Genomic DNA, 18813 nt, shown 5'->3' with positions numbered 1-18813 from the left:
GTCTTTCCAACATCAAAGAAAGAAAATAAAAAAAGAGAAAGAAAGGGTGAGAGAGAGAGAGAGAGAGTATTGCTGTTACCAGGACGCCTTACTAGACCGGAAATAAGGAATTCTCGCAGTTTTCTTCTACGTGATTGGTCCTTCGGGCAACGTGGATTCTGACTCGAGACTCACTTCGTACCTACTATCCGTTATACAAGAGTATACCGACTTATATATAGGTTAGGTTGAAGGTTGCTACTTGGTATGCGGATCGCGCTTTTCATTACCGGAGGCTCTCCCACCCCTCCCCCTCTGCCCCGTTGCTGCAACAGCCTAAACCAACCCTCTCTTTCTTCCAACCCTCTTCTCTCCCGCGTTCGCCTTTTCCACCCCTTCCTCTCCACCCTTTTCGCTCTCGTCTCTTCGTCCTTGTCTCGCGATCCTCCGCACTCTCATATTCTTTTTTGTATTATTATTATTACTACTACTACTACTACTACTACTACTACTACTACTACTACTACTACTACTATTATTACTGTTTGATATTAAGGTTTCGTGACTGGTTATATTTTCTTTCTATTTTCTATCTTTGGTATTTTATTTTTGGTTTGCTTCGTGGCAGAGTTTTTTCCGGAGATGATACGTTTGTATCGAAATAGGGACGGACATGTGATGGTGACACGTCGAGACTAGCAGGGTTGTCAGTGGTGTTCTTTGAAAGACGTTACAGATGCCGAGCGAGGCGAAGAGAGAATTGAAAACTAGGTTCGTCTCGATCTACAGGCGAGTTTCCTTTAGACATCTTTTTCGATAGCTGGTGCGATAATTTGAGAATTTTCTATGACTATCGCTAATAGTTGCCAAATTCGTTCTTTCTAAGAAGAAAATTGATCTACTTCGATTTATAGCCTTTTTATCGGTAGGTCCTCGTCGATCTATCAGTCTTAGCGTTAAGAGAATAATTCGAACGAACGGTTGCAAACCGTGTCCCTCCTAAGATTTATCGATCCTAGGTCAGAAACACGTATAACAACCCCAATAAATTCTTCACTTCGGCCCCTATATATCAGGAATACCGTCATAACCTGTCATTTCTCCTATTGACAAGAATATCTAGCGTTCCTTTTATAGTTGCGATTGTGTCGAATACACGACGTTCCATTTTTCTAAACATCTAAAAATTTTGGGAACAGACGTTCCAGATGACACTATACGCCCCTGCGGATTCCGTTTGCTTCCTTTCTTTCGTTCACCCCATCTTTGTATCCCCTTCTTCCTTCATATAATCGTCTTATATGCCTTCCGATTAGCCGCCGGCAATAACCAACACTGGATTATGCAATATTCGATATCGTATTCTCTCGGGGTGTATTTATACCTATCAGCATCCCGTGATCTAATCAGTGGCAAGGTTTAAGTGGTACATCCTTTCGTGATTTTCCCTGTAATCGATCGACGGAGATTTCGAAGTGTCGCGTTTCATCGTAAACATCGTGCTATTCCGAGCTATCACTCGAAAGCTACAACGATCGTTTGATCGTAACAATTTACATGCTTCAGCTCGTATACAGCTTCTCATTTGTTCCTATTCTCTCTGTAACTCAAATCTTCGATGCACGCGTTATTTCCTGAAAAGACTGTGATATAACCCTGTTATATAATCCCAAACGAAAAGCAACGAAACCTGCAAAACCATCAGTTATCCACCTCTCGAAAGAATCCAACAAGAGCAGCAAGCAAAGACAAAGACAAGCTTCTGTCGTTGGAATGAAAGTCGAATACTCGACTGGTTCGTGTTGCAGAACGGGACGGTGCTAAAAGACTCGACCACGGAGGAAGTGGGCAGTGGGGTGTTAGCGAAATTCGGTGACTCGCCACCGATCAGTCTGACGCAGGAAGGTGGCTCGTTGTCCGACAGTGGCATCTCTGACAGCGGCAGCGAGCAAGAGTTGAGCGAACGGGAGCGAAGATTGGCCGCCCTTCGTCGTCTGACCCGCAGTTTGGAGAGTCAACTGGCGCCTGGAAGCGAGGCCCTCGTCGAACTCCTGCAACGTGTCGAGGACGCGGAAACGGAGCTACGAGATCTTCAGAAACAGTGTCGCGAATTAATCGTACGCACTGCTGCCAGTGTCGAGGCGCGAGCTGCGAAAAGGACGAACGGTCAAGTCCATCATTTTATAGAGTGAGTACCGTTTTGTTTTTCATTTTCGTATAATTTTGTCGTATATTTTGCGATATATCTTGTACTACGTTTTACGAAGCAGACTTTGGCTTTCGGGCTATGTTTCGTTTTTATCTGGTTTCTTTTTATTTTATAATCGAGCGATATCGAGTGACGTTGCTCCAATTAAATGGAACTGTTAGGAAGTTTTTGATAAAATTGCAATTATTAATAATCGACATCTGTCACGAAACCTTTCGTAGCCTGTTTTCGAAATTCGATGTAACGAAATTTCTCCATTCATCTTTGAACAAATTCTCTCTATTTACGCGCGCTTGTATCTTCACGCTTTGTCTCTTATCTATTCTTATCTTCTTTAATTACGTTAATACAGTTGCAAGGAAGTTGATTAGAAAATTTTCTTGCAAGATGAGTCTTAATGTACTAAAACGAAAGTTCCGTCGAGGTAAATGCACGGACGCGTGTATTCTTTTCTTTTCTTTTTTTTTTTTAATTTATTCAGGCGTTTCAACACCTTCGAGGGGATAAAGAACGACTTCCTCGACGCACATTCCATTTACATAACGTCAAAATGAGCAGCAAAGAATGAAGGCGTCTATTTAGACGCGGGGACAAGAACTTGCTCGTTCATAAAGGCGTTTCCATAACGCGTCCACTCATTTGAATATAAGAAGTTAGCTGTGAATGAACATTTCTCGTGGTAACCACCTTTAAGGCTCGGAACGAATTAATAATATTCGACGCTTATTTTCTCTACCGCGCAATTGTGAAATATCTTTCTTTTAGATTCTTTTAATTAACCTTCGATAATTTCTGAAATACCTGACTGAAAATCACCACTCTTGGTTTCGAAGTTGTACGATACTGTCGTATCGATAAACGCGAATAAAATTTTACGTTACGTTTGCTATATTTTTTTTTTATCAGGATCAAAGATTTAGTTAGTGATATTTGAATTTTATTGTTATGGCAGTAATATCTAGGCTGTCAGAAAAAAGAAAGTTTAGGGACACGAAGTGCATTAAAACGTGTGTTTTCCTTGTTTTACTTGGTTTCCCTGGCGAACCGGCTTCGTGATCCGCTCTTTCAATCGCAATTACTCCGAATTCCCATTATCACCGCGGTACCTTATTTAACTTTGTTTGAAGGATGCTTTTTTTATAGTCGCATTTAATCACTGCACAGTGGCAACGGTAATAGGTTTAGTTTTCGTGAGCATAGAATGCCGGGCATATTGCATCATAAAAAAAGTTGTAAAAGCTCCCTCCCTCGTGTCTACTCGTATTTTTTCCTTCCTTTTTTTCTCGTTTCGATTCTAGGAACGTCTCTGCTTCCATTATTTTTTATTCCTTCTAACGTTAATAGCGTTTTATTCGCTTTCGAGCAAACAAAAAGTGGAGCAAGCCGATAAAAAGGAAGAACGAAAAATGTACCCTCGGTGTGCATAAAAATTTAGGACACTTTTCGTTCAAACAGAGTAGTGTGAATTTTTTAAATTGTTATTGTATGGTTGTTGTAAATATGAGAGTACACTGAAAGTCACTTACCAACGTCCCAAAATACGGAAATGTACATCGTATTTGATTTCCCCAAGAACCTACCTTTTACTCATTTCCTGACCTGACTTTCTCCCACGAGACGCTGTAAATTAATTTGCTTGATTAAACGGACACCTTAAAGTCTCACGGCTAACCGAAGTTCGCGGTTAGTCGACTTTGTAATTAATTTAATCTCCAGCATAGAAACTAATCTGATCATCGTGCATTCAGTTAACCAGCGGTACTTGTTTCGTTCTGTTTCTTCGTTTCTTACGAAAGTGTTTGATAAAGTGTTCCGCAATTTCTCCAATATGAATCTAATACAGAATCGAGTAATATCTGCTCGAACGAATTCATATGCGCTGTTCTTGGCGTATTCGTATAACTAAACCGAAGACTAACGTTCCCTTCCTACTTTCTTCGTGAAAATCCACGAGATTCCTTCGATAATACTTGCAGCCGGTTATATAACATTCTCCTCGCAGCCAACGTATCTTCTATCATTCACGTCATCCACAGCGTCATTATCAAACCAACACTCAACTCCTTGAAACTCCCCGACTCCTCGACAAAGCAAGAACACGAATTAAAAAATGATTCAAATTCATGGAATAATGAGAAAAAATTGGATGTTCCTTCTGTCCACTGTGCAGCAAGCGCAAGAAGGCTGGTGTTACGGAGATGTTGAAGGAAGGTGCGGAGCTAATCGCGACGAACGCAGTGAAAAGCGGCGCCACGGATGGAGGAGACCCTGACAACGAGCCTGGTCTTCCCCACAGTTGGGTCTGGCGCATCCTCAGAGCAGCTCTGCCATTCCAGTTGGCCCTGGTCGCCCTCTTCTGCGCCGCCTGTCTCCTCGAGCCGCATTGCTGCGAGGCGACGAACACGTTGAACTTCTCGCTGACCCCTCAGCTACGCTACGTTAGGGGTCCTCCACCTGTGTGAGCTTCACGGCGCCAATCGTCTGTTGGAAAAGCCTGACGCGGCGTCGTACTCCATGGAATCTCCACGGAAGACATCGCTCGTATGAGAGAGATCAGTCGAACCCTCAGTCACCGAGCATAATCTGCTCCATTCTGTTGGTCGTGCGATGCACGATAAAATTAGTAGGTGAATAGATTGATAAATAATACTATGCATGGCTGGAGAGTTTAGCCAGCAGAATGATAGAGAAGCAAGAGCTATTCTGTTTGTTTCTTCGCAGAAGTTCTCTCCATCTGTAGAAATAAACGGTCGATTCGCGGATGCCAACGTCTCGCTCCAATAATGATACGCGCGATTTATTTCGAAAATTGTATCATTAAAGGCGGTTTTTGTTCTAACGTAGACAAAATTAGACTCGCGACGTTTCATCGCCAGACAACTTTCCAGCCAAGAATAGTACGAAGAGCGCACGATTTTCGGCAAATTCGTAGTATCGATTATCAATACGTCGTCAATTAAGTTGGGAACAATATAAAAAGTGAGAGTTATCATTGTTTTGTCCAGATTTTTGACGTTCAGTCGTCGTTTCTGAAATACCGAAGTTTTATATTTATCTCTAAACTTTTTATATTTCAACTATATTTATACTAAAAGTACTCTACACAAATGTGAAAAAATACAATATCGCTTAGCAGTTATTTTTTTTCCACTGAGACTTAAATACGTAAACTGTAATTTGTTTTTTTTTTTTCTTGACACGTTCGATTCTCGATCTCACTACGAAAATTCTTTCAACTTTGTTTACTTTACGCTTGCACTGCCATAAAGAATTCCGAGTGTTCAGTAATCGAGTCAATTTAAAGCACAAAGCTCGATCTTACGACGAGACTGCAACTTCGTCCACAAGACAAAAATACTTTTCAGTTGAACGTGATGGTTCCCTGTTTTATTTCACGTACGATAGAGAGAAGATCTGCGCTCGTTTGAGATTGTGATACGATAGAAAATTAAAAAAAAAAAAAAAAGATAGAAGAAGGTGAAGAACGGTATAGATTAATAATGTAAAAGTGACTGAGGCGCGACGTAGAGACTATGAGCACTAGGTCAAAACAGGAAAAAGAAAAAAAAAAAAAGAACGACGAATGAGGAAGAACTTTTTTATACGTTTTTACAAAATCAGATATTTAACTGTGCGAATCGAGTATGAAACGAGAGGTAAGTATAACTTCGTATACCTGCTCTAGCCACGTGCGAAATCGAGAATGAATGAGAGGGTCGAGATCTACGTAGACAATCTTCGAGCCTTCGAATATAACGACGAATCGAAACCTCGTAGCATAATTCTGCAAATTCTTGAAGAACGAAAGATTCAACGAAATATAGGAACGACGTAGAGGTACAGATGAATAACAAAACAATTAAAAAAAAAAGAAAGAAATAACAAAGAAAAAAGATAAGGTTGACAGATATTTATAAAGAGAATAACTTTATCTTCATTTCAGAGAATTTGCAAGGACAAGTAACGATAACGATTAACGAATGAATGAAATCTTTTCTCGCATAATATCGAGTTCGAGGTTTTCGAAACTGATCGATAAATCAGTGGCGCGCTTTTTGTTATATAGTATAAATATTTATTTATATATATATATGTTGCAAATTATATATATATACATATACGTATTATTGTTTGTAATTTAATGTGAATCGGGAGAGGAGATATTTTATAGCGTTCTCCGAATGATTGGGAAACAAAGGGAACGATGTTCTATGCGCGAACGCTGATGTTCGACGAGTATGATGCATGCGATGTTAAACGACGGTAGTATCGTTTGATTGTTTTCAACGATTTTGTTTTTGTTTCTGTTTTTTATGTGGACGATGGTTGTTTACAGCAGTTGGTAGCATTGGCCGATGGTCGACTGCTACCGTAGAGTAGAGAATGCGGGTGAACTTCTTTTGCTGAAATTCTGAATCAGTCGATCGAAATAAATTGACGTTTACAAGACGCATAAAGAAAAAAATAGAAAAAGAACGAAGATTTCCATATCTTCCTCTTTAAGAAATCTATGTCGGTAAGTAAACGACCAACGAACGAAAGGATTCTGGAAATCAGAATTTCAATAGACGAACTTCTCTCGCGTAGAAATTTTCAGACTCTCTTTTCGACCGCTCCGATAAAGAAAAAGGAAAAAAGATAATAAAAAGAAAGAAAGGGACCAAAGTTGCCTTTGAGTCTAGCGGAGGAAAACGGCGACGCCGAAAAGAGATCTGAATTGCAGACACAGGTTTCTGGAATTTTAATGAAACTAACATCTGACTGACGCACACACTCTCACGTGACCCGTCTCCGTGATAATTTCATTAAAATACCAGCGATATCGTGTTTGAAAACCGCATACGTAGTCACGAGATCGTGCTACGTGAAGTAAAGTCATCTTGCTTCTTCGGGGAACATCTAATATCGAAGAATCGCGAGACGCACTATTTTCTGAAGTTCCATCGAACTTCGCGGTTCTGTCCGCATTTTTTGTCATCACTTAACCAATCGATATACTTCGTACGAAGGATCTTGCGAATATCGGGGAACAATAATTCTCGTGGTGAACGAGTTTGGTAAACATTTATCCAATGACAAGGATGAAAGAAAATACGTAACAAATAAATAAATAAATAAATAAATAAAAGGGTAAATGTTGATCGAAAACACACCCTCAAGTGATACGATTCGCTGATATTGCGATCATGTGGTTGAATCGACAGCCGTGTTTGCTGCTCGTTGCTTGACGACTGAGAAAAGGTAAAGAAAAGAAAAAAAATCATAAAAGACGATGATAAAATAGATGATAAAAATGTTTGAAAATATATATATATGTATATATATTAGACGATGAAACTGTTCGTCGTTTGATCGTAAGAGGACAACGATTACGAAGACGATGATGATAGAAACGTGTGAAGGTATATTATGGTATAATGAAAGTAAATGGTCTTTGAGTTGGGGAGTGACTTCAGCGAGAATTCAAAGGTGAATATGAGAAAAGGGACTTTAGGAATCTGTCTGTTGTTTATTGGGAACTTTATTCGTTCTTGCCATACGAACAACGGAACTAATTGAAATCTGACAGTTCTGTCGATTTACATTGACATTTATTTGTCGAACTAACGAAATGTTAACATGGTACATTAGGGTACATTACGAATGCCTGGGTTTTTATACACATATCCTCATCGCTTGTAGTTGTCGCATGAAGGGTCACTTTACTTGTATCGAGTAGATCGTTTCGATAACTTGCAACGGTACTAATGTTAGGGTGTTTAGTAACGTTTCTTGTATACGGTGTTTCATTTTAACTGAATCATGTGTTAGCGATATAAAATATGTCGGATGAAAATTAGGAGATTCTATAAAAGAAGTTGCATTACAAGTAGAAATAAGTTTTATCTTCCAAAATATACTCCTATAGATTACAAAATATCGAAACACGTCCAATTATCGGAAATTAAAAATAAAAATATTTTTGTCGAAGGATTCAACTATATTTGTTAATCCTTAAAAGTACAAATACTTAGACGCGATAAGACTCAATTGGAAGACAATGTATACGAATACAATAAATATCTGGCAATACTTGCTTGGAAATTTTCCACGTTTCGATTTTCGTTCAAAAACTTATTCGACGTTGAAATGCGCATGGCTCGCTTGAAATGAAACACCCTGTACGCGAGCTTCTATAAAACCTTTACCAAAGGTTTTCATATTATAATCATTGATACATGCTGAATATTAAACGCTGTGATTATCCACATGGTTTTCCAAGCGAACTGATCTTCGATAGGGAGTAATAAGATTACAGTTCCGTCACGCAACCTTTAATTCGATCAATTTATTTCAGCACGATCGCTCGAAAACTTGCGTGACACGGAGTAATAGATAGCGAAAATAAAAGCATCTAAAACAAAAAAAAAAAAGTTTCGAATTTTATTTTTGTACATCGTAGGGATAATTATTATTTGATAATATGGATAGAAAATATTTCGTCACAGTTTTCTACGCGGTAAAATATAGAGGACAGTTTTGTAGGACACAAATTTACAGTAACGAACGTTCACGACGTTTCGTTCAATCGACTGAATCTTTTCGAGCTCAAACATTTTTTGCGTTTTATCTTTCGTGCTACATTTTTCATTTGCACAAGCACAGTTCTACATTTCGTACGATACTTTGGCCAATTTACGCGAAACGCGATCTTACATATTTTAGATTGATCAAAATTGGTAGATTAAACAAAATGAAAATAAAGGAGTAGAATTAATGTAAATAGCGCGCCTGTAAAAAGAATCGATCGCACTTTAAGATCAAACGATATTTTTTGTATTAAAAAATTTTTAAAAAAGAAAACATACACGTATAACTATTGATTTTTCGTAGAGGCGAACGAAAATTAAAGTGGTATATTTTGTGAAATATTTTGTGAGGGGAAAGGGGTCCGTAGGCGATAGGATGTTTCAATTTCAGCTTCGTTAGGGCGTAATGCGATTAATATTGTGCTTCGACGTGAATCGTTAGGATCGCTCAATTTTCCAACGAGTGAGGCAACAAAAAATCAAATATAATCAACTATAATCAAATATAATCAATATACGTAAAGAATATGTATAAATTTGTATACGTCAAAGTAAAACGCGTTACTCGTTGGAAATTAGAGCGATCGTATTAGAGCTTCTTTTACAGAACAGATCGAACTTATCGTTAAGAGGATGATTAGATCGATTTGATAGGTTTGAACAGTTTGTGCACGATGCTTACCGTGTAAGCGTGCATGCGTGTAAAAGAGATTGAACGAATGTGTTCGCATCTAACGGTAGATGGATGATACACTTCTGTCGAGACGCTAACTTTTCGCGCAGGACCAGTCGTTATCGCGAAAGAAACATGCGAAACGAAAGATAACAAGGGTCCCCGAGAAAGAAGAAGTTTGCAAAATGTCTCGCAGACTTATATTTTTTCACTGCACATAGCAGACTAAGATTATGACGTCTTTGAGCGTTATCCAGCGTGATTGAGTTTGAGCACTGTTTGTGCGTTGTGTTTGTGTCAGAGAATGTGACACAGGAGAATAGAGTTTGGAATCAGGCGGATCAAGCATTGATCGAAGTAAAACTGTATATTCATAAGCATGCTACGTTATAATAAGATAAAGGAACGTGAGAGATAACTTAGTAAGATACAGAAGAGAAAAGAGGAAAAAAAAAAATAAATGAGCGAGAAGAGAAAAAAGGGGAAAAGGTAACAGTAACCGATGGATCGATGTATAATTCTTCCAATGTTTCAAAGAATATACCATTGACGATCCAAAGTTTGAAATGCTGTACTTACGTGTTCACGACGGCGACGACAAATGGTGACATCATACGTGTACACATACACACACACATATACACACGCACGCAATTAGTATCCATACACAGGGCACAGAGCTTAAAAAGAGCCTCTTGTATTCTCTGAATACTTGATTTTTTATTAAACAGATTGTCCTACGGGATCGAGTAGAACTTTTCATTGAGATCTGCAAGATGACGACACCCTCAGGGGTCGTTCGATGTCGAAGAGAAAAGCTTAACGCGAGGGCAGAGCGATTTTCACCCAACGAGATGTAATTCGTCATAATTTTTGAGAATTAATTGCTTTAGAAAATTGTAAGCATCATTGCTCCTGCTATACTTTGACTCTATCCTTCGTTAAACATTCCCTTCGTTAAAAATATACGCAAAAAGTTACGATAGAGGAAAATTTATCGTTCGAGTTGGTAATATAATATAAAGTATTGCTTAAACGAATTTCGTCAACTTTCAAATTTATTTACAAGTTTCTGTTTCATGATTCAGCCATCTGAGGATGAAAATTGCTCTGTTAACGCAATCATAATGCTAGAGCGTTATCCTGCACCCTAGGGAAACTGTCTTAGACTGTACTACTTAAAGAAACAACGATTCTTCTGATCGAACAACTTAATTCGATCCTTTAAACAGTACATTAGGAGACAAGTTCCACGGTTACAAGTCCTTGGTCATCGAATTCGTGTTTTACGTTCAACATCGACGTCGTCTGAAAGCACGTCGATGGCGGAAACTTTTGAACGGAAAACCTGAAGTCGACGAGCGCGAGGTCTGCCTCACCTGCCTACTCTACCTATCACAACGTGTATAAAGTACCTGAGAAATCAAAATATTACTTATATATAAATATATAGGATTAACGAGAAGCATCTTGTTTTTCCTCCGTTTCATTCGTATCATCACCGCATCAGGCGAGCGTCTGCTCGCAAAGTGAAAAAATAAAAGGAAAAGAATTGATGGAAAAAACGAATCGTGTCGTGCTTTGTACAGCTTTGATTTGTCGCGAAAATGTATTCACCTTTGCGTTGCTGTAGCGGCTACTTAGATTATAAATTGCATGCGGTTTTACTTTTAAACGAAAATTATGATATAGGGCAACGCTCGAACGTGTTGCTGTATATTGGGGAAAAATCTAAAAAAAAAAAAAAAAAAAAAAAGGAAGCAGGAAAGAAAGGAATTAATTACGCGTTTAATTGCAGAATCGAAAGTGATTCGTTTGCAAATTGTATTACGATAATCGATATTTTTAACGGCGGCCTGCGGTTTCTATTTCTATCAAGGTCATTGTTATTACTGTGATCGAAATTTTTTATGCGAAATTCGACAAATTTTACTTTGTACTTTTTCTGAATACTTCTAGACGCGATGCAAAATTTTGTAAAAAGGAAACCGCGGACTATTTTGCGACAAAGCTATCGAATGTGTACTTTCGAGAGTACGATGCCTGTTTGTATCGCATCTTCAGAATACATGCGACATTAACCCTCCACGAACCTTGATCTCTTTTATTCCTTTATAGTATTATGGATCGGTATAATTTTTATCTTCTATCGATTGTTGGGTATACTTTTCTCTACTTTTTCTTCCTGAATATCGCGTTTAATGAGAACGACTTGGTTCATGGAGGATTGAATTTGATCGTATCAGTAAGATTTCATTTGAATTCCTCGAGAACGCGATCGAATTCAAGTATCGCGTACTTCTTACAACGCTCTGTAGTTTGGCGCCGTAATGTCAGGCATGAACCTACTGCATGGCCTTTGATCAACCTTTTGATTTATTTCTTGAATGTTCTTTTTGTCGAAAAATTCCTTTATTCGTTCTGTAGATTAATTTCTGTCAATTTTGCCGATTACAGCGCCGAATAGATCGATCTTTTAATTATAAGGAAACACGTTCGTTGTCAGTATTTCTTTTATTTTATTTTATTTTTTAATCGAACAGTATTTTTATCGATTTTTAAAATGCGTCGAACAAATTTGTCTCTATCGAAATTGTATTTTGATCGAACATACTCTGAATACGATTTACGTATGAAATTTTATCGAACGAACGTGTTTTTTTTTTTAGTGTTCTTACGGTTTCTTACTTCTTTCGCTACATATACGTATCGTTAATTTTATTTGCTCAGACTTGTGCGACTTTGCCATTCATATCATATATCCCATCTCAAGTGTACACCCCATTCGTATGAAAATTTCATGCCATTTCAATCATCATTCACATGTCATTGCGTTTAACGTGTTATATACTTATACCCGAACAATATCAATAATATTTTCTACGATTACGGAGTATTCTAGTGTATTTTGGCACCATGGAGAAATAAATTACAGTTTTGGACAACATTTTACGTCTCTTCATTCCGTCGTATCTCCAACCTCTCCACCTTCCACTGCCGACACAGAGAAAAGAGAAAAAGAGATCTTGTTAAAGAGATATAGAGGATGAATCACGAGAAACAGGGCATTTAGTATCTTCGTCGTTTGTCATTGCATCAAATACTTTGCAAGAATGAAGTTACGCTACTCGAAGGATCGTACAAAACGACGAGAACGAATTTGTTACCCAGATACCTACATACTTGCCACATACCTACTCGGTTGTCGACATTAGCGTTAAATAACCTTAAGAGAAGAATGCTCGATCAAAAGTATAAGAAAATAAAGAGACACATCCGACAAAAAGATCGATATGATTTTTAAACTTTCCAAACCTTCCGAACTTTTCGTAAACCTAAATTCTTAATACATTTGTAATTCCTCAATTGCTCTGATCCGTCGACAATATTTCCAAAACCACAACGAATCTTCAGAAATACGACGATTGGAAAGACGGAATCTTCAAAGAGGCGAAAAATTGGATAAGCGCCGGCTGAAAAAGGGAATAGCACGATAGAACATTTGCGAGCGGCGCGTACACGTGTACAGTGCCAAAAGTAACGGTGGAGAAAGCGCAATGCTAAGTGTATTCGCAATAATGATCCGCTGGCGATTGATACAGAGGTAGAGGATGATTGCGGTGTACCCGGGGCCGATTGTTGGCGGCGTTAGTGAAGTCAGTACGAAGGTAGGGATATTAGAGGTTAAAGGGCGCGGCCGCTATGTTATTACGACTCACACCTGTACCCACCAGGTAGGCAACCACGGCCGAAACTTTTCTCCGGGAATCTACTTTAATGGTTCCAGGATATCGTAAGTTGGAGCTGTAAATAAATTATTGCTGCGACCGCGGCGGTCTTTAATCGGACGTGCATAGATATGCCCTTTAATCATGCGACGAGTAACGCGTTGCAATTTTCGGAACGGGATTACGCCATTAAGCCGTTCGTACCATTCTAATACGATTTCTCGCGAAATATCCAACAACTACGATAGAACGATCTTCCGAGGAACTGTCGATTATAATTTCGTTTTCTTTATTCGTTTCTTTTACTCCATTTGAGGCTAGTATTGTGAAACGTGATTCGTTCAAATATCGCAGAGTCGTTGTAATTTGCGGAGAACAACGACACGATCGTAATTGAATAATTTTTCGGAAGACGAATAAGACAAATTCTATTTATTTGTTAATCGTTGCTAAAGAAAGTTCTAGAACGTACGAATTCGCCACAGATGCTTCCCGTATCACGTAAAAGACGTACACACCCCTTGCTCCAAGCGTTTACAACAGCACGTTGACGTTTCTAATTTGTAATTTACGAGATGACAGCGGGGATCGAGGTAAGAGAGAGAGTCGCGGGCTTAACAGGAGCAAATGAGCGAAGACAAGTATTATTTTTTACAGGGACGAGCCCCTTCGCGATGAAATGGCCTGTGTCGTGCTCGTCTATGACTCCTACGGGGTTCTTCTTCTCTCTATCGTCCGACCAACCCTTCTTCTTCCACCCATTCTTCCTGGCTTCTTTCCACCCTCGCCGGCCAAAGGGTTGAGACTGGTCGAGCTGTAAATTACCAAGAGGGCATTTTGATTAAATTTTTTATTGTGGCAGCCCGGTTACAACCGGAGGGCCCTGATGCCGACGGTCGGCTGATTTAACCCTGTCCGCGCGACTCCGGTGCTTTTATTTTCCATTCGCGTACCTGAATCTCTGATTAGAAGTAATAATTCGACGCTGGCGAGCGTGGTTCGCGAAAATGAAAAGCAACGGGAGAAGAGCGTTGTGTCAGAGTGTGTTCGCGTTGTTTCAATTCGATATTTTCTCTTTGGTCCCTATTTTCTTTTATTTTTGTTATACCTTATTTTATATTTTGTTATAAGTTATCGTAGATTCTAAAGAAATGGTATTGGATGGAGAAATTAGACAGGGTAGAAAATTTGGTAATTTTACATACTTGCGTGACAGAATACGATCGGGAATGGTTTTGGATAATTCTCGTACGCTCTCGACCGATTCTACTCACGATTCTGTTAAGGATCAAACGAATTGTCAAGACTGTCGAAGAAACGATATATTTCCGACACTTTGGGGTAGTAGGATAGAATTATGAGGACGTGCCTGGCCTCACATATTTTATATATTGTTCCCAATAATTCCGACTGCGTGCTGTAATATTTATCGTGCCCTGTTCGGTCTCCTATGTGTTATCAAAGCGTTAAAGTAGAACAAACATCGGAATATCTGTTATCCTATAAATAAAACTATAATCCTAATAAATATCAATTACAAATATACCATACTCCTCGTCACATCTTAATATGCATCTAAGAGAGTCAAATTTCTTTATTCGCCTCCAAGAAATCATTGCAAACGGACGAGCTACGAGCTTCCAGCAAAATTACGAATCTTTTCCCAGAAACGTTAATCTTTGAAAAAATTGAGAGAGAAGCAATCACGTTTGCTATTTGTCAAATTAGCTATTCAAACTTCCTGATTACGTATAGACGTTTCCGATTAATTTCGAGTTAAAAGATTCATTTTCTGTCCTCGTTGGGTCGTCGACCACGATCCTCTGTTCGATCTTTGTCACGAGAAATTACAATTGAGAGGATGAAAATCGTTCGTGGTGAACTTGTCTCGTCCGCGATCAGGTCCAGCCGCTGATAACAGAAATTCCATCGCACATCCCTCGGTCGTTTACTAAATGTCCATCGAGGGATGGCCGCGGGGGTGAATCGGCTCAACAAGTGTTACGTCAGAACGAGCTTGCGTCTACGGTTCGGTCGATTCGCGGGGGTGTCGACGTGCTCTCTCGTTCCACGTCTCATAATCGGAGGCGGTACCTCGCAGGTTTTGTTGTTTCGACCCGTGCGATGCATTTGTTTTCGTTCGAGCGCGACTTACATAAAATATTACCAGAAACTGAATCGATCGACCGCGCTTTCACTAAAATTTTTAGTAGCTCGTTACAAAGAATAGAAAAAAGAGAAAAAGAAAAGAACGGAAGAAAATTCGTGTCAAGAAGTCGAGACAAGACAGAGAACGAGCACTCCATATGGTCAAACAATATGGAAGATAATTTGATAATGAATACAATAATGGCGCAAAATGTTATCCGCTGATAGATCATTACCGTTGGAATGCAATAAAACACCGTACGCGCCGAGTGAAAGGGCGAATTTCCGTAAGAAGTTTCACCTCGTTTATGCGTGGAAGTTTTTGTCAACTTTATTTTATTTATCGCTCCTTATATAAAACAGACTTCGTATACTATTATACAGTATCGATAATCCGAACCATAAAAAACAATTAACGTTATTATCTTTTACGTTTACTCGTTATGCCCTAATTAACGTGTAGTTAGAGTTTATGGTTCTCTACGAACTTTGAAAGAGCTATAGTTAAACTAGTTACTGCTTGCAAACTTTCCGAAGCGAGTAATAAAATTCGCAAAAACGAACGTTACTTAGATACAATGATTTTTACAATTCTTTTTACATGATTTTCATTCATCACATTCAAACAAATTTGAAACAAATTTTTTCAAACAAATGACAAGAATCTGAATTCGTCGAAATACGTATCCGCTGCAACAATAGCCTGAATCCTGTCCCAAAAACGCAGGAAACCGTACGACAGGAACTCTCCGCGGGGAAGCTATTGAAGCAGAGTCTTCGTCGAGAGGATGATCCACGGTGGTGGTAGATTTGCGTTGGAATCGTCGATGGTACCGTCCGGGTGCAAGGTTCGTCGGTGGACGGCGGAGGACGCGGTATCGACTTTGGTGGTGGTGATGGTGGTGGTAGTGGCACAGCTGGCGTGGAGAGAGCGGGGCCGGAACGGTGTCGGGAGGGAGAGAACGCGGGTCGCGGTTAGGTTGGGGAGGGTTGGGCAGCGACACGGTGTTGGGGGAGAGGATGGAGGCGGTAGGTGTCACGTGGGCGCGAGTAGGCCCCGCCTCCGCGAAGTAGCTCGAGGTACGGCGCGTCATTCATGGCCGAGCTAAAGGCTGCGCCACTCTCCGGGTCCGTCCAGCTGCAGCGGCTCGCGAGAGGAACTTACGGGAACACCTGTCTCCCCCGCGTAACCGTGAACATCCGGCGAGGACCGCGCCGCCGACGACGACGACGCCGATCGGCACCAGGGAGACCACCGCGCTATCACCGCGACCGCCGCCAAGTGCTACTACGCGCTTCAACGTCCGCATCCTCCTCGATAGTGGATCGCGAGAGTGTCCGGTGAGCCGTGTTCCGGAGCCGGTGGCAGGCTCGCGGATAGGCCGCCGGCTCGCGTCGTGCATGGGACCGATCATGTGTCGACAGTGTGTCAAGTGATTGCTATTATTGGTCGGGGGTTTGTTTTCTCGTTCTTGGTGGAGGTATATGTACGTAAAGGGGGAAGCTTGTTGCTAGTAGAGTAGAAGAGATATAGAGAGGTTTCGCGTGGAAAAAAAGACACGGAAGTGTCCGTTGTTTTGATCGGTGGGTGTGTGGTTTTTTTTTCGTACGAGGTAACATTATTGTTGGGTGTGATTCACGGTGTTTCAACGGACGGACAAGATTGACGTTCGTGGTGGAGGGCTGGCTAATGCACCGCGGCGGCGGTGTCGCCGGAAGCGGTGCTGGTGGAGCCGCCGGTATCGCCGGAGGATCTGCCGGAAGTGGTGCGTTACCCTCGACGAGTCACCGCGGCCTCGAACTGGAACATCCGTCGGCGATGCCCGGTGCCCCGGGTTTTCATTGGGGGGCGATGCTCGCCGGCCACCATGCGGCTGCCGCGGCGAGCATGATGCAGCCACCCCTGTCCGCGGCCGGTGAGTACACCCCCGCACCGGCACACCATGGCCCTACTCATCCTGCCATGCCTATGGACCTTCACGTTCACCAGGGATTCCCTTACTACAGGTTAGTCCATCGACCGATTCGTGTTCTATATCGATTCCACTTGGGGGTTGCCTTTTTGCCTTTAAACCTTTCGTTAGGATTCCTTTCGTTGAAAGCAGTGGTAGCCAGGTACCGTGTTGGTTATCATGGTAGTTAAACTCTTCCTAGGGTATATATATATATATATATATATATATATATATATATATATATGGCTTATTTAGAAAAGATTACGATTGGTCGCACCATTGGTGATTTCATCACAAAGGTTTTGTTTCAGAGAGTATCTAAGATAACTTTAGTTGTTGTTTAGGATCCATCGAGAATAGCACTAGCTTTGTCGAATAACGTGGTTTAAAGTTTCTTAGGATACAGGTACATGTATCTTATTTAGCATGATTGAGCATGAGGTTTATGATTGATGCATTGGCAATTTACCAATAGAAGTTCCAAGTAAATATTGTTTAAGGGAATATCTAGGATAAAGATTCTCTGATTTTTGTTCCCTGTAATACATAATAAAAATTTGCTGTAGCCACAGCTATTATATTAAGTATCGTACAGATGCCTTGGAAATTATACGTATCAAGATACAAATATTTGAATACCAATTGGTATCGAGTTATTCGTTTTAATGTACAATATTTTGCTTTCGATCCGATTACAAATTGTTCAGCGTTCGGTTAGTTCGCTAGTCTGATGTGAATCTTTAACGTATATACTTTTACGTAAATCTGTATGGTTGGTTCCTTCTTTTCTTACCGATATTATTGCCTTTACGATCGAGTTACTTTTTTCCATATCAGATTCGATGCACCGTCGAGCGTATAGGTAGGCAATGTCAGCCTTCGAAATTTACCTTGTAAATATTTCTCTGCTAAACGAATACTCTCGTGTTTACCCATTTCGAGCAAACACCTTGCTTAAATACTCTCTTTACCTTAGTTCCTATTAGACAATCAAGTTCGTTGACGTTTTTCTCATACCAGTCTTCAGCCTTCCACTTCGTGATTCTCTTGATCCTCTTCAACCAAAAACAAATAGTTTATTCGAAATTCGAAATTAAAGTTATATAATGTATGAGATTATCATTAATCTGGCTAATATTTGCCCACTTTTTCCTAAATTTCCTTCCACACATAGATACTCCTCCAAAGTTCCGCAACTTAACTAAAATCACTTCCAAACATTACGAATTCTGTTATCAGTACCGTAAACGCACTGTTAGAACACACATGGTTACACGGTAGACGACACGAAAAATCCGAAGATCCGCGAACGATGCCGCAACTATCGATGATCACTGGTTGTAAATCGCGCAAAAATATCGGCATTCCTCGCGAATAATTAGACGCGTTTGTTACCCCCTTCACGTGCGCGCAATAAATAATTCCCGAAGATCGGCAAACGTTACAGAACTGAATAATTTATGAGACAGGATATAATAATTAAATGACCAATAGCTGGTTATGTAGTTCGATGTGTAACCATGCTTCTATCTATTTTCCTCTTTTTCCCTCT

At 40.2% G+C, this 18813-nt stretch overlaps 2 protein-coding genes across 8 annotated transcripts in view; both read left to right on the top strand.

The window, feature by feature from the left end:
- LOC117158274 (uncharacterized) overlaps positions 1–12377 on the top strand; it is a 119151-nt gene extending 106774 nt beyond the window's left edge. For all 5 annotated transcript variants that reach the window (XM_033336984.2, XM_033336985.2, XM_076622294.1 and 2 more), the window contains exons 20-21: positions 1788–2167; positions 4359–12377. In XM_033336984.2, the coding sequence (XP_033192875.1) occupies positions 1788–2167; positions 4359–4650 (672 nt within the window). In that variant the 3' untranslated portion in view covers positions 4651–12377. The remainder of the gene's footprint in view (positions 1–1787; positions 2168–4358) is intronic.
- A 4042-nt stretch (positions 12378–16419) lies between these two features.
- Positions 16420–18813, top strand: part of LOC117158276 (protein trachealess) — a 139404-nt gene continuing 137010 nt past the window's right edge. For all 3 annotated transcript variants that reach the window (XM_033336993.2, XM_033336991.2, XM_033336990.2), the window contains exon 1: positions 16420–17313. In XM_033336993.2, coding sequence (XP_033192884.1) covers positions 16997–17313 — 317 coding nt within the window. In that variant the 5' untranslated portion in view covers positions 16420–16996. The remainder of the gene's footprint in view (positions 17314–18813) is intronic.

The sequence above is a fragment of the Bombus vancouverensis genome, chromosome 10 (assembly GCF_051014615.1).
Source record: "Bombus vancouverensis nearcticus chromosome 10, iyBomVanc1_principal, whole genome shotgun sequence".
NCBI classification, from domain to species: domain Eukaryota; kingdom Metazoa; phylum Arthropoda; class Insecta; order Hymenoptera; family Apidae; genus Bombus; species Bombus vancouverensis.
This window is presented reverse-complemented; position numbering and strand designations above follow the sequence as displayed.